Source organism: Adiantum capillus-veneris, chromosome 21 (genome assembly GCF_014529385.1).
Source record: "Adiantum capillus-veneris isolate H3 chromosome 21, ASM1452938v2, whole genome shotgun sequence".
Lineage (NCBI taxonomy): Eukaryota > Viridiplantae > Streptophyta > Polypodiopsida > Polypodiales > Pteridaceae > Adiantum > Adiantum capillus-veneris.
Window position 1 is genome coordinate 109601083 of NC_140951.1, and position 22197 is coordinate 109623279.

The following is a 22197-nucleotide window of genomic DNA, read 5'->3' on the forward strand; positions in this document are numbered from 1 at the left end:
AAAGAAATACCGAAAGGGGCTTAAGTTTTTGAAGTATTTTTCAGTGATTCTCTCTAGTGTGTCGTGTCAGATTCTTGACTTGGGGTGCCCAAATCTGTTACACTCCCTGCACCCTCGCACTCACTGCTGCTACTGACCTCTGTCTCTTGCTCCAAGCAAGGGTGGGGGAGACTTGTACGGCTTGTGGCGGGGGGCCGGGGGATCTGGACGGCCTGCACAACCTGAGGTGCGATAGGGGGAACTAGCACGCCCTGTACGTGGGAAGGGTGTGCCGGGGGGGGGTTAGTAGAAAATAAGGGAAAGTCTGAAAAATTCAGAAAATCAGAATTTTTGGAAAACTTTTGGAATCTGCAAGAATGTAGGCTTGATGAAGAGAATAGATATGTATGCATGATATGGGGAATATATGTATGCATATTGTGGGCTTAGTGTAACCCCTCCCTCCCTCTCGCTTTTGGCGGCTATCAAGCATGAAAAAACAGAATGACAAAGCTGACCCTTTAGAGGATGCCATTCAAAAGTGCAAAGAAGAAATGGCCGAGACCATTAACAAGATCAACCGCAACCTCTTGGGCACAATAAAGATGCTCGACGAACGCGTGCTGATCCAAGAAGGCAAGATAACCACATTAAAAGATCGTGTGACGGCCCAAGATGAAAAGATTGTGCTACTCAAGAAGGAGCTTGTCGAGGTGCAATCCTGAAACACACTTGAAGAGAGAGAATTGCAACCCTCAATAATAGAAGAGCTCAACATGATTAAAGACCAAGTGTGGGCCATCAAAGAGGGGGAAGAGCCATAGAAACAGGGGACCCGGGGACGTGGCCCTTTTTGGTAGGGACGCAACGAGGGACGCGGAACGGGACGGGGGGATGCGACGAGGACGGGTCCCTCACATGGGACGCAGAGGGGACGCGCCCTGAGACGCGGGTCCCCGATGACACTTGCAAGCGGGACACGGACAGGGGACCCACACCCTTTTTTTAGGCCTTTCAGAGTCTTGAGCTATATGCAATGTCTCCCACCAAACTCTTCTAACCCACTCTTCACTTGTACATCATCACTTTTTCCCCTTTGAGTATAATGATTGATCATCACATCAACATGTGCGGCGCGTGCTCGCCACGTTCTTACCGTATGTTATATATTGGTATTTATGAGTACAAACCCCACTTTTTCTTTGCAATCTTGTGCTCCTAGTGTTGTCTAGTATAGAACGCTAGTGTTGTGGCCTTAAAGACAAAGATAATGTGGATGAAGAGGTAAAAGAACTCATGACTATGATGGGGGTTAATGAACCAATGCACATGAGAGCTTGGAGAGTGGGCAATAAAAATAATGGAAGAAATGGGGAAACCTCAAAAGAAAGGGCATTCATCCTTCATTTTCCCTCCATGGAAGCGAAGGAGGACTTTTTGAAGAAGAGAACAACTCTTAAGAAGACGGGCATCTTTCTAAGAGATGACCTTACCCCATAGTTACCAAGAAACGGCAACGAAAACTGAAACGGCTAACAACTAGCCAACGGAAACGTGGGGTGTCGGGAAACGGAAACATGTCTAGAAACAGCATGCCATACTTTGAGCGTTTGTGTGTGTGAGAGAGAGAGAGCTATTCTTCATCGTGGTCTTCATCCACGTCAATATGGGTTCAACCTGAGACAATATTGCATTGACAATATTGCAAATGCTTCGATGGCTATTGAATATGCAAGATATACTTCTCAGGATGTAATCTTATTGCAGGTAGATATAGCCAAAGCTTTTGATTCGGTTTGCTGGGATTTCATTTCGCAAATCATGTCTAAATTGGGTTTTGGTCCTAAATGGGTCAACGCTATCTATTGGCTGTATTTTGATGCCAGCTGTCCGCTCAGTGCCTTATTTTATGCAATTTCCACTCATCCATTGTTTCTCTACATCAACAAAACGATGGATGCTGGTCTACTGAAACCAACCTGTAGGGCGGTAGGCGTTGACTTTCACCCGAAATTCTCTACTTTAGACACACACATAGAGCACTTTGCAAAGAGAATCTGCGACGAGAATTAACACTTAATCGCACACACGGCTCCGAAGCTAGAATGCTCCCAGCAGACGCCGACAACCTGTAGGCCCCAAAATTGGCGCCCCTTTCGGTATTTCTTTATACTTTGAGAGGGTAAATTTACAAAGTAGAGTCCTGGGAATCCTTTACCTGTATCCAGCTAGATACCACATTATTTGGCCAAATTTCGGCAGCATAACAACCCCAAAACTTGCGCGAAACCAATTCCCCTGCTGGAACTCACTTCCACTGGCATAAACCCTCTGATTCCTGCCAAAAAACAGTAAATTCAGCACGCTGTATTTACTGGTTTTTGCCCTGTTTTCAGCCCCAAACAGTCTCCTAACTGTCCTCTGCCAGTGGGGCACTATTCCCAATGGTTCTGGCATCCATATGGCTGAAAAACAGTCAATTTACAGCGCATACACAGCGCTGAAAACGCGCCTGTATGGTGAGGTTATGACCCTCACCGGTGCCTGCTTTGGAGTAGCAGTTAGCTACCCATGTTCCTGCTCAAGGAGGCTCTTGCCTCAGCACAAAAGCATGAAACCACACAGTTGTGCATCAGTCAAATGAAGAGCCCTCTTGTGGGGCATCACATAACTGCACGTAGGGGAGAGAGAGAGCAATGTGTAGCGTGCAGGGCATCACTCCTAGCACCACACTGTACATGAGAGGGAAAGAAAGCACTCCATAGCTCTTAACCTGTGACAAGCTCTCAATGAAGCATCCCCCCGGCATAAATCGAGCGCCCTCTCTTCTACCCTTGACCTGTAATGCATCTGTGAACAAATAGATGCAAAAAGGAGAAGATTTCCATGGCTGCCAAAACCTGCGTATCGCTGAAAACACAGCAAAACAACCCTATAAACACGCATCTGATGCCTTCCAATGCTGAAAATGAGCTCCTTGGACCTAGGCAAAGTCATGGGAAGCTCAAAAATGGAGAGAAATGGCTGAAAATCAAAGTTAACAACCTCCAAAACTGCTCCCAAAAGTCAGTTACGGGTTCTGTTCTCCCAGACTTGGTAAATTGACCAAAAAGTGCCACTTGGCACTCATACATGCAATTTCCTCGCATTGGGCTTCCTGCTTAAAAATCTCTCAAATGGTGCATCAGTTGACTTTGCACCAAAGTAATAAAATGTTCCCTTGGTCATACCGAAGGTAATGACGCGAACAAATTTCACGGCCCAAAATAGCAGTTCCCTAATTTTTAGGAGATGCTTCCGTCGGGCTCCCGCTGGTCTTCTAACCATCTATCCTCATTGGGACCACATCCAAAAGTGCAATATGACCCAACTGTCGGATACTTTCTGTTGGTGATGCCACCTTGACTTTATGCCTTTATTGAGTTCACTTCCTAGTATCCACCAACTTGCTAAGTGCGACGGGGGGACCTACATGATCTTGCTCTGAGCCTAGACATCCTCTTACTTTACGAATTCCAGTGCCGACCAACTTCCCGTCTGCGGGTGAAACTACCGTTCACATTGGCCATACAATGTCCGACCGTTTGTAACTTCAAAAAGAGGGTCTTGAAAATTAAACAAAATCATTGGAAAGAAACCAACAACTAAGGTTAGCAGTTGCCACGTCCTCGTGACATCTACTACATGGATTGGAAATTGCCGGCAAACCTTCTTTCCTTGCTGAGGTGTATGCAGATGATTCTTTTCTTATGCCTAAAAATGATCGAGAGGATCTTCAAACCTTGATGACAATCTTATGGGATTTCGGATTGGCAGCTGGATTGAGTATTCACTTCAAAAATTCCACCTTGCTGCCTCTTAAAAGTTGTGATTGGCACTCTCTCTTATGGCCTGGAAAATTACTATCTCCTCGGGATGTGATACGTCACCTTGGTTATCCAATTGGCTGGTTTATTACGTCAAAACAACAAATGGAATGGGTGACTACTAAACTGACACATAAGCTTTGATATTGGAAATTGTCTACATGGCCACTTCATGTACGTTTACGCATTGTGCAGTCCATTGTTATGGCACATGTTCAGTTCTATTTGCCGTTATTATCCTGGATGCGTAAAGACATTTTGGCTTTTATGTCATTAGCAATGGAAATGCTATGGAAAACGCATGCTGATCGCAAAGCTTTGTCTGCTGAAAATGGAAATGATTTGTACACCAAGAATGCATGTTGGGCTTAACATCTTGAACATACATTTTCATCACTTCGCGCGCAAAGCTATATTGCTTGCTGATTTTTTTGCACAAGAACAACCTTGGTCGCATATGCTGGCTACTTCTATGAGTACCAAAGCATATGGGGATTGGATCACAAATCATTGAGAGGTTATATTGGGCCATTTTGAGGACATGATACCGGTATGCTCTCATTCTACAAAATTGATCTCGGATTGGAAACATGTACTTTCTCAGGTCAAATGGTCTGGAAGATCTTCTTCGAGTGGTAACTCATTGCGCAACGAAAGTATTCACTAGTCTACGGTTTTTGCAGTACCCTTGGCAATTTTTCAGGCAATCAAAGCTTACAATCTAATGAAATTGGGTATCAATCGTATTAAGGATGTGATAGATGATAATGGCTGCACATTATCTTTTCCTCATGCTCGTCACAAATTTACTTTGGGCATGCATTATCGTCCTGTTTGACGGGATGTAGGTATTTTGTTTGCTCCTCTTATTCCTATTCCAGTTTTGAATGAGGAAGACCGGCTTACAGACTGGGAACTCAGCAATAACTCACCAGGATCTAGATCTATATCCCTACAAGATTGGACTTCAAGGCAGATTTATCGAGCCATTCTACTTGCGCCATGGATACAACCCCATGGCAATCTGCTTTGGCACATGCAGAAATCATTGTCTTGGTGGAAATCGGTTCTTTCTAAAAATTGGAAGAGCAAGCTGCCTTTAAAGCAAAGATTGTTTCTATGGAGATGTACGCTCTGCATATTACTAGTGGGCAAAATTTTGGCCTCTCGTCGCATAGCTTCTTTGGCTTGCAGACGATGCTCGAACAGATTGGAATCTGTTCCTCACCTTCTTCGGATATGCCCAGATTCACGAGATTTCTTGCTCATGCTTTCCAGGCAATTACGCTCGAGGTTTCCTTCTTCCACTTTTGAACAATACTTTTGGGTGTTTGGGATATTCTCCAGACAGATTTGTTCGCATGTGATGTTTATGCATTGGGTCAGATATTGGGCCTTTTCGTCAATATGGTCCCAAAGAAATGTGGCTCTCTTTGAATCTCGTCAATTCCAGCCCTATGCTCATTTTAGAGGTTCCCTACGACAATCAATCTTTGATTGTTGTAGACTGAAAGACATGGATGTCATGTCTTTGATGCTTTTTCATGACTGTTTTTGATTTGGAAGTGTGCTTCCTCACAACTGCAACTTCCAAGAGTTCGCGTGTGTTTTTGTATCTGATCTTTCTTGTGGGTTTTCCTCACTTTGAGGCTTCCCACATGTAATTAATCTAATAGATTTACAAAAAAAAGTGTGTGTGTGTGTGTGTGTGTGTGTGTGAGAGAGAGAGAGAGAGAGAGAGAGAGAGAGAGAGAGAGAGAGAGAGAGAGAGAGAGAGAGAGAGAGAGCTCAAAGTAGCCTGTATACGATCTGAAAATGAACTCAATCATATTAAATCAAAGATCAAAAATCTCAAATTACAATGTCTTCCTCAAAAAATGTTAAGCTGCTACCAGGTGCACTGATTGGGTCATCATGATCATCATCACATGATGAAGGATGCACCCCAATGAAACTTTCATTTTTTTGTTGGAGATAATCTGCAAGAAACTTCAAATTTGCAGAGACATAAACCAAGTCATTGGTGCGCTTGGTTAGAAGCTTGTTTCGCGTCTTGGAGGCGACATGACTGAAGAAACTCCACAACTGTTCCAAGGGTGATGAGCTTGCACCTTGGCTAAGAATTCGCACCGCAAGTCGCTGAAGTAAAGGGGTTTCCGCACCATAGTCCTCCCACCATAATGCAGCCCCTGTGCATCGTCTGAGCCAAACCTGCCTTTTCGCTCTCTATATTTGGAGAGATCATCCATTATAGAGCGTCTTTCATCACCATCTGGAACCAGCTTTGTTAACACTTTCTCCCAGCCTGTAACCACTTCATCATCAGTCTCTTGCCCATGGCCTTGAAATTCTGGATCAAGCACAAATGCAGCTGCATGCATTGGAGAATGTTCGGAGTTCCATCTCTCCTCACAAAGTGACTCCAATCGTTTTTGCTTCTCCTCGTCACGCTCGACCTCCTTCACACGCTCCACCATCCTATCCATCTCCTCGTAGACTTTGCCAATGCAGGACTCCTTGCTGTCAACAACTCTGAGCATGTGTATCATAGGAGACACTAATGTATTGACATAGCACACAGCATCCCAGAACCGATCATCTTGCACATCAGATCGACAAGATTTACCTGAAACCAATTGCTCCACACATCACTCACCACGAGCTGCCTTAACACATTTTCAACTTTCCCTAGCCTTTTCGAGCATGAGGAAATTGTAGGCAAATCTGGTGTCGCTGTACTTCAACAAATCTTTACCTGGTGATCTCCTTCTGAATTGAGAATGAATGTAGGTGTGCCGAGTGATGAAGCTTATGATATCACGACCTTGAGTTATAGTGGGCTCTATCCACGGTAGAATACCTATGTCTTTTAGAAGATTGTTGATGCCGTGAGCAATGCATGGCAAAAATGTCACATGAGGGAAGGCCTTCTCCAATGCTTTCCCTGCTGCCTGTTTCCTGGTTCTCCATCAGAAATGCATTGGATGACATGCTCCACACCAGCTCGCTTAATAACTTTCGACCACTCCTATAAAAGTTGCTCCGAGTTCTTACCTGTTCGAGATGCCGCGAGAATACACGACAGTGCCATGAATTGTTCGAGAGCGCGAATCTGTCCACCCATCGCTAATGAGAGAGACACCATTCTTCTTCCAGCCAATAAAAACATTTTCCGATGCAGCCTTAATTGCAGCCTTCTCCTTGCCAAGAGTGTGGTCGGGATGGCTTCCGTGTATAAGTGGGTCCAAAAGATGCAATTGCTCTCACCATATCTCGAAAATAGGGAGACCTTGCTGCGCAAAATGGAACATGATCATGATAGAAAAACCTTGCAGCTGTGGCATCAACACTTTCCTTCTTATGAGGGTCGCATGTCCCCTCGCAATGTGTGTTGTCCATCTTGCAACGGTGGAGCACATGCTGCAGCAGATGGCCAAGGAGAACTCCCAGGAGTGGAAGCAAACATTTGAGGATTGACAGCCATGCTTCGAGGTGGAGGAGCATGAATTGAATAGCACTGTCCTTCTCCAGCATCATCCTCTTTTTCTCTACGGGAACCTTGAAGCAGAACTTGGTGTCGTGGCCTGCAATGTGCAAGAAATGAGCTCGCACCCAATCAGCACCTCCCGTTTTCCTTGTAGTCACAGTAAAGGCATGCCCATCTCTTTTGACCCACCACTAGCATATGCACTTCCGACCTCCACTTCTTCCCACCATGACCAATTCGAACTAGAGCCCTTTGCCCGCTTCCGTGGTGCCATTGGCAATCCTATTGAGGTGGATTGCTATTGGGAGGGAGTTCTTGCTCTGTTGTTTCTACCTCCCTCCAAATGGGGGCACGGCGCCTTTGTTGCCTCCTCCTTGTCAAACACTACCAATCGTCCCAAAAGATGATTGGTTCACACTTGCAAGCAAGTGCTCGTGCCCTAATAGCATCAACAAGAGTGAGAGAGGTCTTCAAAGGGAGCGGACATTTGCAATGGGCTGTCTCAATGTACTTCCTATCCGCAACACACTCTTTGCACCAACAAGCTTCTTCAACCATGTAGAGAGAGAGAGAGAGAGAGAGAGAGAGAGAGAGAGAGAGAGAGAGAGAGAGAGAGAGAGAGAGAGAGAGAGAGAGAAATGAAAAGTTATATTACGTCTTCAAAAGGCCAAAACGACCTATGAGATGGTGTCCAGTGTCTACTCTAAAGAAGTCTGTAATGTGTCTCTAAGACTGGCTGGCCTCTCCTCTCATCAGGCTCTCTTTGTGTCTGCGTAGCTCGAGCAGAAACAAACCCAGGCATCTCTGATCCTCGTACCTCATGACTATGAAGAGTGGTCCAAAGCCCTCTCTGAACAAGCAGTGGAAGCGGCCTCGGATCTCATAGAAGGCAGGGCAGTAGCATGTGTAGTGTAACTCTGTCTCAGGCTCCATGTCACACAGGGGGCATGTCCTAGCCTTTGTTGGTACTCCGCTGTATCTCCCAATCTCAATCCACAGCTGGTGTGAAGATGTGCATATCTAGCCAATAGCACACTCTATTGCATGAGACAAGTAGGTGTCCATGTATCTGGGCCTCATCACAAAACCGTCCGCCGTAAGCTGGAGAAGATGCTCTCTGTAGAAATCCATCTTTGTGCCCAGCGCCTGTGTTGGCTATATCCATGTCTTCTTCGTGTCTAGCTGAGTCCGGTCCTGGCGGATGAGCCTCGGGATCTCGGACTTTGTCAGAGTCAGGGAGGGTGCATCTAGTGAGGACTGCAAGGGGGGCAATCTATCTATACTTAACCCATGCGCCTGGAACAATGATGTCATCTCCCCATACCGACATGTTGTATATGTCACGTGACACATCCCAACCTTGTGTCCGTGGACAAGCTACACCACAGCAGGGTTCAGTCAGTCTAGTCAAGTCTAGAGTAGCAATGATCTGGCACTTTTGTGAGTCTATTCGTAGACCGTGCATGCCCAATCACTTAGCATAGATGCATATCCTCCGGTTGCACACAGCATGATCATCGGAATTCCCATCAGAATCCATTAGCATCAGTTAGGGGAATTTTCCAGTGCATTTAGCCTATTTTCCTATTTTTGGTTATTTTCACTTATTATTTTTAAGTGACTTTCCAACAAAAGTAGGTAGGGCAATTTTGCTAAGTTAATATATAAGCAAACCCAAGTTAGCACTTTCTGGCAGAAGAGGCAGCAGGAGCTTCCCGCTCAACAGGCAACTTCTCAGCAGTACCCCCCCCCCCCCCCCCCTCTCATGCACCCTAGCGTTTTCAAGCACTTAGCCCATCGCCATCCCAGCACACTGGCCTGGCGTTTTCCCCATACAGCAAGCCATCGCCCACAACCTCTATTCCCGGTGTTTGTGCCCCCTGCAAGCAGCCCCAACCACTAGCGTTTTTGGTCGCTAGCAAACCAGCAAAGGTCAGCGTTTTTGGATCTCAATAACCAGCAGATACCAACGTTTTTCATCAGCTTTTCAGCCTTGCAAAACGCAGCCTTTGGTAGCATTTGTATAGCAGGAATTCAGCCATTACTAACGCTAGCAGCAGGATGCATCAGCGTTTTTGTTTTCAGCCCTAATCTGCATCAGACCACAACGTTTTCAGCCTTATGCACAGTAGCAGAACCGCCCCAAGTTGGTTGCAGAAGTTCCCCCATCTTTAGCCATGGAAACGCAGCCAAAACAGTCATTTTCAGCCACCGAAACAGCCATGAAAATCAGCGATTAGAAGATCCCAGATTTCAGCCATCAAGTCGTCGTCATCGGCATAGTCCCATTGCATCAGTCCATTGCATACGCATTGTACACCTTTGTGCAATCAAAGTAGACCACTCTCGCCGACGAGAGTGGGGCCTTCGGAGGAGGGTTTTACAAACTCTCAGGTGTCGTATCTCTTTTCTCTCCTTCTCTCAGTCTCATTCACTTGCACGCACAATATCCACTCACTTGTTCGTGATCATAGCACTCTCCATAAGACGGAAGGCTCTCTCCTTCCCTAAGAACTAAAAGGAACCTTGAGCAATAAAGATCACTAATCTTGAGAAAATACAACATTCATTCCGCTGCACCTTACAGTATCTCCCTGCATGGCTAAATGTCGATAGGACTCAAGTGCAAGGCGAGGGTATTTGTCACGAGGACGTGGCAACTGTTAACTATGTCACGAGGACGTGGCAACTGCTAACTTTAGTTGTTGGTTTCTTTCCAATGGGTTTTGTTTTATTTTTGAGACCCTCTTCTTGAAGTAGCAAACAGTCGGACATTGTATGGCCAATGTGAACGGTAGTTTCACCCGCAGATGGGTAGTGGTCGGCACTGGAATTCGTATGGTAAGAGGATGACTAGGCTCAGAGCAAGATCATATAGGTCCCCCCGTCGCACTTAGCAAGTTGGTGGATACTAGGAAGTGAACTCAATAAAGACCTAAAGTCAAGGTGTGACTACCAGCAGAAAGTATCGGACAATTGGGCCACATTGCACTTTTGGATGCGGTCCCAATGAGAATAGATGGTCAGATGACCACAGGGAGCCCAACGGAATCGTTTCCTAAAATTTAGGGAACTGCTATTTTGGGCCACGAAATGTGTTCCCGTCATTACCTCCGCTATGACTAGGGGAACACTTTACAACTCTGCCGCGAAGTCCACTGGGCAACCAGTCGGGATTATTTTTGAGACTCTCTTCTTGAAGTAGCGAACGGTCGGACATTGTATGGCCAATGTGAACGTTAGCTTCACCCGCAGATGGATAGTGGTCGGCACTGGAATTCGTATGGTAAGAGGATGACTAGGCTCAGAGCAAGATCATATAGGTTCCCCCGTCGCACTTAGCAAGTTGGTGGATACGAGGAAGTGAACTCAATAAAGGCCTAAAGTCAAGGTGTGACTACCAACAGAAAGTATCCGACAGTTGGGCCACATTGCACTTTTGGATGCGGTCCCAATGAGGATAGATGGTCAAATGACCACAGAGAGCCAAACGGAATCATTTCCTAAAATTTAGGGAACTGCTATTTTGGGCCACGAAATGTGTTCGCGTCATTACCTCCTATGACTAGGGGAACACTTTACAACTCTGCCGCGAAGTCAACTGGGCAACCGGTCGGGAGATTTTTAGGGGGCAACCCAGAAACAAGAAATGGCTTGTAAACGCGCCAGGTGGCACATTTCTGTGCACTTTCCTCATGCAAGAAGAAGTGGCGCTGAATTTGATGCTGGGAGAGGCCTCATTTGCAAACTGTCACAGGTTAAGAGCTATGGAGTGCTTCCTTTCCCCCTTATGTACAGTGCGGTGCCAGGAGTGATGCCCTACACGCTACGCACTGCTCTCTCTCTCTCTCTCTCTCTCTCTGCTATGAGCAGTATGTTATGCCCCTCTAGTGGGCTTTTCATTTGACCAATGTACAGTTATGTGGGTTCATGCGCAATTGCCGAGGCAAGAGCCTCTTGCACAGGTACTGGATTAGCTAGCGGCTAATCCCCTGCAGGTATAGGTGAATTCGGAGAGGTTTCACGTGAAAAATCTCGTCCGATTCAAAGGGCAAGTAGCCCTACAGGTGCGGGAGCTCGAGGTCTTGCTATAGATGCGACCAACACGTGAAACGGAGCCCAAAACAGGGAACTACAGCTTGCTGTGTATTTTTGCAGGTTTAGGGTTTCGGCTCTAAACGAAAGCCAAAGCCTACCGCTACACGGGCCGGTTTCAGTATTTGTCTCTGGGAAGTTTCCACATGTGGTGTATTAAGGAGAAAGATCTGGTGAGCGCCTCGACCACTAGTGGGGGGGTAGCTAGCTCTGCTCGGATAATGGCACGTGGTGTTGAAGCCTTGGCTCTAATGAGCCACGAGATCATAGAGACCAACGGCTTCTCCATGTCATCAGTGTGACCTGTCCTCCCGTTATGATCCAATGAAGGCCCCCAAATCTCAGCTCCATAGAGCAATGGAGAAGCCACCATAGTGTCAAAGAGCCAGAGCTTCGTTCGAGGCTCCTGAAACTGAACCTGTGAACACATCCTCTCCAATCTACCCAATGCCGAATGGGCTCAGGTCAATCTAGTCTCTGCTGCTCTCCTCAATGAAAATAAAAACCACTCCAAGGTAAGTGTAAGCATTTGTATACTCCGTCTCCTGGCCGTATGTGAATGCGGGCGCTAACCTCATGATCCACTGTGGGGTGGTATTGAATACCATGACCTTGGTTTTACCAAGGTTGACAAACAAACCAATTTCATGGGCAAACCTATGCAAAGCATCCAAGTGACGTTGCATCCCCTCCGGAGAGTTGGAGATCAACACAATATCATCAGCATATAACAATAGCGCAATTCATGTCCCTGCCACCGGTGCACCTCTATCCCCATCTCTCTCAATGAAGTCAGAAACCTCATCCACGTAGGACAGAGCGGGCAGCCCTGCTTCACCCCAATAGTGGAGTGAACCGGTGTAGATAGACCCTCTGAGGTGCGTACATGCCCTATTACTGCTTTATACAATGCCATGATCCCCCAAATGAGCTCTGTGGATACTCTCATCTCCTGTAATCTGCGCATCAATCTAGCTCTGGGTACTGTGTCAACTGCTTTGTGGAAGTCCACAAAGCTACAATAGATCCGTCTCCCACCGGATCTGCCCTCCTCGATGATGGCCCTGAGTGTCAAGATATGGTAAGGAGTAGAAAAACCTATCCTGAACCATGCCTGCCGGGCTGTACGCACTCCTCTCTCTAACAATCTACTCATCTGCTGCTGAAGAATGGATGCGTACAGCCGTGCCAATGTGTGTCCGATCATGATAGTGCGATAATTCTTAGTCTCCTAATTTGAAGATAGGTACAATCGTAGATAGGCTCAAGTATCAGGCAAGCCCTCACATATGGCATGGTTAAACATGACTGCTAGAAGGTTTGCTAGTAGATCTCTGGCATGCATGAAATGCTCAGCCACCAGGCCATCATGATCATATACTTTACCAGTCCTCATCCTGTCAATGGCTTGCTTCACCATCTCAGGGTGAAAAAAGCACGTGTGTGGGCATGGAACGGGGGGGGGGGGGGGGGGGGGGGGGGGGGGGGGGGGGGGGGGGGGGGGGGGGGGGGGTGTGTGTTGAGAAAGGGCGGCTGTCCAAAAACTGTGTACAAAGATGATGCGTATTGACGCCAAGTCTCTCTAGGGGGGAGAGAGAGCTCGTGAAAGAGCCGCCATGCCTCACGCAAACCTGACTCAAGAATAGATGGTAGAGATCCTGCTCTAATCGAGCCAAAAATGCCCTCTTCTTCCGCCACACAAGGCGTCGGAAGTCAATTTGTGACTGTCTGTGAGTGATGTCCGCCAAAAGCACTTCCATCTAAAGTCTAGCTCTAGTATGCGGCATTCCTCATCATACCAGCTGTTCTGAGGCATGCTCCCAGAATGGCGTCTATGCTCAGGCTGGGTGTGTGGGTATGCCTCTGCTGCTGCATCATGTAATGTCTGTGTCAGTATAGTAGTAAGCTCCTCCAGAGGTTGCCCTGGCTCCTCAGTGCATAGGCGCCTGTGGATCCCGTCTATGTATACAGAATCCGTCTCCCATGTGAAGGTGTAGCGAGTAGGGGCTGCTACCCGCGGACTGTGTGCTACACTGAACCGGAAAGAGATGGTCAGCGACACAATAGCATGATCCACTGCCACCCCAACACGTCTGAACCCAACTATGAGATCCTGGATACTAGAGATGAGGCTTGGTTGTGCCATGACATAATCCACTGTGCTGGCTCCATGCTTGTGTGGAAAGCGTGTGAAACCTCCCGCATCGGGAAATCTTTGTAGGCCATTCAAGATGGCCAATCCATGTGCAGTCCCCGTATCTATGAAGTGCCGTCCATACTCAATATGTTTCCCATCATGTGATAGTCTGGATAAATCTGTCTCTACAACATCCAACTCTCTCAGCATCTCCTCTGAAGTATCATAAAATGTTGTATGATGATGGGTAGTCCTAGCATTGAAGTCTCCTAGAATAATAATGTCACCATCTCTAGAGAATTCCCATATGTCAGAATGGGGACTGTCCTCTGGGTGGTGCATATACTGACGTACTCGAGGGAAAGTAGCAAATAGCAATGTAAAGATATCTGTCAGTCTTTGCTCTCAATGTCACCCACATGTACCTAGCTTGCTCATCCCTGCGAGCTATATGTATCAATGGTTGCAACTCCTCCCTGAATAGCACTGCCACTCCTCCTGAGCCCCGCCCTCTGTGCTCTCATCGTGTCTCTTGTCTACAAGCTGTCTCCCATCTATATGTGACATGTAGAGTTCCCAGGGGCCTCATGTGTCTCTCCCACAAAACTCTCCTCAAAAGCACCCACATCAAGACGCATAGATCCATTACAATTCCACGTCGCAACTTTGAGTGTGCCTCCAATATCACCACTCTTCCATCTCGGTAAAAAGCAATCTTACCTTTTTCCCTTGCCGCTCTAATCTCTGGCATTACCTCATGCATATGGGCGACCTATGAGAGGGTAAGCTCATCCCCAGGAAAGATGCCCGTCTTCTTAAGAGTTGGTCTCTTCTTCAAAAAGTCCTTCGCTCCCATGGAGGACAAATGAAGGACAAGTGCGAGGTTTCCCCCTTCCTCCCACTTTTCTTGTTTTCCACTCTCCAAGCTCTTGAGTGCTTCGGCTCATGAACTCCCATCAAAGCCATGAGTTCTTTTACCTCTTCGTCTATGTTATCTTTGTCTTTTAGGCCGAAAATTCTCACATATAGAGAGCGTACACGTCTTCTTTGCTCCTCTTCTAGTGTAAGGTTGATAATAGTGGGTGTGGATGTTGTTTCCTTACTTTTCCCTTTCTTGGCAATCTCAATCCATTTTCTCAACCTCATCTGCTTTCTGTTGAGTCTTTGTGATAACGTCCACTTAAAAGGTCATCATTTTTTTATGCTGCTCTTCCCCCGCTTTGATGGCTCACACTTGCTCTTTGATTGTGTTGAGTTCTATTATTACCGAGGGTTGCAATTCTCCCTCTTCAAGCGTATTTCGTGATCGTGGCTCCGCGAGCTCCTTCTTGAGTAACGTAATCTTTTCGTCTTGGGCCGTCACACGATTTCCATTGCAGCGATCTTGCTTTCTTGGACCAAACGCGATCTTCGAACAGTTTTATTGTACTTAATAGGTGGCGGTTGATCTTGTTAATGGTCTCGACCGTTTCTTCTTTGCACTTTTGGACTGCATCTTCTAAGCGGTCGGGCTTGTCATTCTGCTTCCTCATGGTTGGTCGTTGCTGACAAACGAAACGAAATATTGCGGCGGAAGGGGACCTACACGCACCCAGGCTTCCACATTATGTATACATGTTCCCACATTAAGCATACATGGCGTACATTTCTGCAATTTCTACAAATTACAATCTCATGGTTGGTCGTTACGAACAAATGAGACGAAATATTGGGCGGAAGGAGACCTACACGCACCCGGGCTTCCACATTATGTATACATGTTAGCATACATGGCGTACATTTCTGTAAATTACAACCAAGCCCAGCTTTATTCAATTTCTGCAAATTCTACCAGTTCTGCAATTTCTGAATTCTGTTGTTTCTGAAATGAAGGGGGGCGGGATTGCAGGGCAGCGCGAGAGAGAATGAAATGAAATGTTATATTAACGTCTTCAAAAGGCCAAAGTGACCTATGAGACCAGAAAGTTACAATGTGGTGGATCTGATACAAAGTCAAAGTAACAAAAAATGACACACACACACAGATTCCTATTCAAATTATTCATTGCAGATTTAGTTATTGTGTGTGGTTCTTCAAGTTCATTGTCTCTGTGTAAGAGCAACCACAAGTCTCAACATTCGTGTGCGTCGAAGAGAAAGAGTGAACGCGATGCTGCAACAAGCGCATTTTTTGAAATCTTGTTTTGTGTGCTCAGCAAATTGCCACGTGGCACATTTTTTTGAAGTCCCCCAAATTAAACTCCAGCCAAGCGACCCGAAGTTTTGAATCCTCTACGCCTGCCACGTTAAGAAAAAAAAGGCCCTTCGTTCTGGAATCGAACATTGCCCGTTTCAGGGCGTTGCAATGTTTCACCTTGGCTTGTGCACCCATTTCAGCGTTTCAGCCACTTGGAAACACCGTTTCCTGTTTCTATGCCTTACCCTCTCGCAGATTGCTCATATGCAGGGGGTAATGCTAGAGATTAGAGCAGCAAGGGAAAAAGATAAGATTGCCTTTTATCGAGATGGAAGAGTGGCGATATTGGAGCGACGCCCCACATGACGGTGTGAGACCTATGGGACCCCACTCAAAGTTGCTACCTGGAATTGTAATGGATCTACGTGCCTTGATGTGGGTGCTTTTGAGGATAGTTTTACTAGGAGAGACATCATTTTCTACTCTTGAGACACATCAAGCCCCAGGTCAGTCTATGCTTCACATAAGTGGATACGGATGGGAGACAGCATGCAGACACGTGACACAATCAGAGCACAGAGGGCGGGGCTCAATGGGGATGGCAGTGTTATTCAAGGAGGAGTTGCAGCCATTGATACATATAGCCCGCAGGGATGAGCAGGCTAGGTACATGTGGGTGAGATTGAGAGCAAAGACGGGCAGATATCTCTACATTGCTATTTGCTACTTTCCCCAAAGTATGTCAGTATATGCCCCACCCAAAGGACAATCCCCCTTTTCTATTTTGGATGATGAGATATGGGAGTTCTATAGAGATGGTGACATTATCATCCAAGGGGACTTTGCAAAGGCGGGCTTGCATATACTATCACAGGATGTGGAGCATATTGAGAATGGACCACACTTGATAGACATGGGGAGTGCACATAGACTAGCCATCTTGAATGGCCTACAGAGATTTCCTGTTGCAGGAGGTTTTACATGCTTTCCACACAGACACGAAGCCAACACAATGGATTATGTCATGGCACAACCGAGCTTCATCTCTAGTATCCACGATCTCACGGTTGGACCTTGACCTGTTGGTGTGGCAGTAGATCATGCACTTGTATCGATGACCATCTCTTTCCAGTTTAGTGTAGCATACAGGCCACGGGTAGCAGCCCCTACTCTCTACACCTTCACGCAGGAGACGGACTTTGTATACATAGATGGGTTCTACAGACGCCTGTGCACTGAGGAGCCAAGGCGACCTCTAGAGGAGCTTGCTACTATACTGACACAGACATTGCATGATGCAGCAGCAAAGGCATACCCACACACCCAGCCTGAGCAGAGACGACGTTCTAGGAGCATGCCCCAAAACAACGGGTATGATAAGGAATGCTACAAGACAAGAGCCAGACTTCAGAGGGAGGTGCCTTTGGGGGACACCACTGATAGACGGTCACGGATTGACTTCCGACGCCTAGTGCGCTGGAAGAAGAGGGCGTTTCTGCCTCGACTAGAGCAGGATCTATACCAGCTATTCTTGAGTTAGAACTCACGTGAGGAGTCCTCATCCTAACAATGGCCTTCTTCACCATCTCAATGGTGAAAAAAAGCACATGTGTGTGGGGTCGGGAAGGGGCAGCTGTCCAGGAACTGTGTACAAAGATCATGCGTATTGGCCCTAGGCCTCTATAGAGGGTACTAGCAAGGGGTGGGGAGTGCTCATGAAAGACTCGCCATGCCTGGCTGAGCATTTTACGCATGCCAAGGATCTGCTCGCAGAGCTTCTAGCAGATATGTTCAACCATGCCATGTGTGTTGTACCTATCTTCAAGTCAGGAGACCCTATGGAGCTTGGGAATTATCGCACTATCATGATTGGACACACATTGGCACAGTTGCGCGCATCCATTCTTGAGCAGCAACTGAGTAGATGGGCAGAGGCGGAGGGTATATGCGCAGCCGGGCAAGCAGGCTTCAGGAGAGGTTTTTCTACTCTTGACCACGTCTTGACACTCAGAGCATCGAGGAGGGTAGATCACATGGCAGACGGATCTATTGTAGCTTTGTGGACTTTAGCAAAGCATTTGACACAGTACCCAGAGCTAGAATGATGCATAGGCTACAAGAGATGGGAGTACTTTCAGAGCTGATTTGGGGGATCATGGCATTATACACGTTGGTAGTGGGGCATGTTCGCACTTCAGAGGGGCTATCTACATTAGTTCACTCCACTATCGGAGTGAAGCAGGGCTGCCCGCTCTCTCCTAGATGAGGTTTCTGACTACATTGTGAGAGATGGTGATAGAGGTGCACAGTTGGCAAGGACATGGATTCCATTATTGTTATATGCTGATGATATTGTGTTGATCTCCAACTCTTCGGAGGGGATGCAACATCACTTGGATGCTTTGGATAAGTTTGCCTATGAAATTGGTTTGTCTGTCAACCTTGGTAAAACCAAGGTTATGGTGTTTAATATCACCCCACAGTGGATCGGGAGGTCAGCACCCGCATTCACATACAACCAAGAGACAGTGGAGTATACAGATGCATACACTTACCTTGGGATGGTCTTTAGTGGACAAGCAATTTCATTGAGGAGAGCAGCAGAGACTAGACTGGCCAGAGCATAAGCAGCATTGGGTAGATTGGAGAGGATGTGTTCAAAGGTTTAGTTTCACGAGCCTCGGACGAAGCTCTCGCTCTTTGACAGTTTGGTGGCTTCCGCGTTGCTCTATGGAGCTGAGATATGGGGACCTTCATTGGACCATCATGGGAGGTCGGGCCGCACTAATGGATGGTGGGACATGGAGAAGCCTCTGGTCTCTATGATCTCGTGGCTTATATTAGAGCCAAGGCTTCAGCACTACGTGACATTATCCAAGCAGAGCTAGCTGCCCCCCCACTAGTGGTTGAGGCGCTCACTAGATTAGTCTCCTTTATACATCGCTTGTGGAACCTTGGTCCTTCCCAGAGATAGATATGCCTGCCTAGCACTTGACTCCTCCCGACAGTTAGCCATGCAGGGAGATGTAGCATGCTGGTATGGGGAGATGACATCCTCGTTTCAGGCACATGGGTTCAGCATGGACAGATTGGCCCCCTTCCAGTACTCATTGGATGCACCCTCTCGGACTATTACACAATCCGACATCACCAAGCTCATTCGCTAGGACCTGACTCAGCTAGACCCTAGGAGGATATGGATACAGTCGGCACAGGAGCTGGGCACGAAGATGGCTTTCTATAGAGAGCATCTTCTCCAGCTTACGGACAACGGCTTTGTGACGAGACCCAGATACATGGACACCCACTTGTCTCATGGGATACAATGTGCTATTGGCCAGATACGCACATCCTCACACTAGCTTCGGGTTGAGACTGAGAGAGCAAAGGCCAGGACATGCCCCCTGAGACAGTTGCACTACACATGCCACTACCCAATCTACTATGAGATAAGAGGCCACCCCCACTGCTTGTTCAGAGAGGGCTTTGGACCACTCTCTAGTGTCATAGGGTACGAGGGCCAGAGATGACTGGATTGCTTTTGCTCGAGCTGCACAGACACACAGAGAGCGTGATGAGAGGAGAGGCTAGCCAGTCTCAGAGACGGATCACACACTTCTTTAGAGTAGACATTGGACATCCGGAGGAGCTACTACCACAACTAAGCCCACATTCTCCTCGCACCAAAGGCACGCTGATCAATCGAGCAACCAAGCTAGGGAGATCCAGACGCCCCCGACTGCGGAGGACTGCGCAGCATCGACGAAGGCTGCATCAAAGGATTTGGATCACTTTGGCCCAACATGCATGACGCCCGATCAGACTACTGACCATGGAGGAGATTGATGAGATCCGCCAACGACCGATGTTGGATCTCCTGTGATTTAGTCTTTCTGAGGATACACCCACACTATGTTGTCTTAGCCCCCCATTCACTTCACCCCATACTATACAAGCCCAGCTAGCTGCTTAGCTCACACCTAGCAGCTTAGGACTCTATAGTATTTTTATTTTGTTACTCAGACTTTGTATCAGATCCACCACATTGTAACTTTCTGGTCTCATAGGTCACTTTGGCCTTTTGAAGACGTTAATATAACATTTCATTTCTCTCTCCACCTTCAAGCTTGTGTACCTGCCTTTTGAGTGCAACACAAGAATCTCTCTCTCAAATGTGTCCAGTAGATATGAGTCCCTCTAATGAGAAGCAATTTAGGATGGTCGTTTTATGATCATGGAGTGAGCTATGTGACTAGGCCACTAAAAAGGCAAGTTACGGTTAAAGCATATCCTTAACTAATTATGGGAGCACATGACTAAGACTTTTATCATTCCTCTCCCTAAGATCCAAAACATTACTCTCTTATAAAAGCAAATTTAGAGGATACATTCAAAGGATCCTAAGGGTAGATTTGGTTTTCTCCCTAAGATTTTGCAAGGCATCGTTGGATGCTTGAGAGACTAAAATTTGTTCAAGACATTTCTTACATATTTGGCCAAATTTGACAAGATGGTAGTTTCCGTTTGCCAAAGGATTAGATGCTCAAACGATGGTCCATGATTTGCACATGCCCTAAGCGAGCGAGACATACGAGGTTTGTACGTGATTTCTACATGCCTAAAGTCCATGATTTGTACATGCCCTACGCAGCGAGACATGCGAGGTTTTATATTCTCAATCAAAATAATATAGATGGACTACGAGCACCACAAACGCTTAGATTTATCTCTAGGTAGCTATTCTTCTCGTGATTGAGAAGGCAGCCTGCGTTAACACATTATCGGATAAGGAAACTTCGGATTTGTTTGAAAGGGTTGAATATACAGCCGCCTATATGACGCTTAAGCCTTAGACTGATGAGTCTATTGGGACTTTAATACACTCTCCGAGTGAAAGTCTAAAGATGTTCTAAAGAAATTGGAGGAAAGAAAGTAATTCTCCTAACGGAGCTTATTAACAAATCCAGTCTTAAACTAGCAAGAGAGACGAAGCTCGACTGATCATTGAGAGAGATTTGAGACTTTCCCCGATTTTCTCGGCAATTAAGTCAAACCAATACAGTCGAAAACAATTGTTTATAAGTGAGACGGATGTTCTTAAGTCAGCTATATCTTAAAGAAATATAATTCTAGATGAATTATTCGAAATAACTCCATCCATAAGCGAGAGGCATTTTTGGATGCATCATCGGAAGCATGACATAGGCCACCATAGACAAAATCTTTCTTGAGACATTCAAGTACGAATATTCCTAGTGCATTAGTCCAAAGGAATGACAAGAGCACTATGAATGGGAATATTTGTTTGGCCACCAATAACGGATACTTCTAATGTGTCACTTCAAATATAACATAGAGCATCGAGAAGACGTATGCGACCATCCGAAACGGACATCTCTGATGTGTCATGGGACGGGTGCCAAGGAGTTGTTTCGTAAGTTCGGTGAGTGGGAGACTAAGAGATGGGAATTCTTGATGCGTCACATTGTGGGTGGCGGGAGCATCGACATAGTCTGAACTAAGTTAGAGTTGCGTGCAAGAGGCAAGCACTTGAATGAAGATGGGTTCTCTGTAGCTTTAAGGAAACACGGCTGCTTTCCAAAAAAGCAAGTTTCTTTTGGTTGCTTGCCGAAAAAGCAGATGTTTTTTGGTGAGAGTCTATGTTGGCATTGCATCTATGCATGTGAGAGCATTCGAGGACATCTTGAATGTGTGTGTGTGTGTGTGTGTGTGTGTGTGTGTGTGAGAGAGAGAGAGAGAGAGAGAGAGAGAGAGAGATGAAATGTTATATTAACGTCTTCGAAAGGCCAAAATAACCTATGAGACCAAAAAGTTACAATTGTGAATCTGATACCATGTCTGAGTACGGAAAGTACAAAGAACTAACACTACAACACTAAGGAAATGAATCTGAGAGAGAGAAATGAAATGAAATGAAATGCTATATTAACGTCTTCAAAAGGCCAATATGACCTATGAGACTAGAGCGTTACAATCTGGTGAATCTGATACCGAGTCAGACTAACAAAATGAAATGACAAATTGATAAAATGATAAAATAAAAGTACTATGGGATCCTAAACTCGTAGGCGTGAACTAAGCAGCTAGTTGGGGGTAGCTAAATCACAAGTCACAAGAGATCCAGCATCGGTCCCTGGCAGATCTCATCAATCTTCTCCATGGACAGCAATCTGACCAAGTGTCGTGCATTTAGGGCCAAAGTGGTCCAAATCCTCTGATGTAGCCTCCGTCGATGTTGTGTAGTCCTCCGCAGTCGTGGGCGTCTCGATCTTCCTAGCTCAGTCGCTCGATCGATCAATGTACCTCTGGTGTGAGGCAACAAGATCTGCTGTGGTAGTAGCTCCTCTGGGTGTCCAGTGTCTGCTCTAAAGAAGTCTGTGATGTGTCTCTGAGACTGGCTAGCCTCTCCTCTCATTAGGCTCTCTCCGTGTCTACG

The 22197-nt window shown here is 46.4% G+C and overlaps 2 protein-coding genes across 5 annotated transcripts in view; both read right to left on the reverse strand.

The window, feature by feature from the left end:
* Window positions 1-22197, reverse strand: part of LOC147431529 (nuclear pore complex protein) — a 156596-nt gene that overhangs the window by 12071 nt on the left and 122328 nt on the right. The gene's annotated exons all lie outside the window — the stretch shown is intronic.
* LOC147431530 (uncharacterized) lies at window positions 5649-7197 on the reverse strand. Its single transcript, XM_086494098.1, has 2 exons — window positions 6601-7197; window positions 5649-6471 (listed from the first exon to the last, which is right to left on the reverse strand). Exon 2 carries the CDS (start codon window positions 6392-6394, stop codon window positions 5879-5881), a length of 516 nt encoding a protein of 171 aa, XP_086350224.1. The 5' UTR covers window positions 6395-6471; window positions 6601-7197; the 3' UTR covers window positions 5649-5878.

Excerpts from the sequence above, each read along its gene's own strand:
- LOC147431530 (XM_086494098.1), bottom strand. The coding sequence starts at position 6,394 with ATGATACACATGCTCAGAGTTGTTGACAGCAAGGAGTCCTGCATTGGC.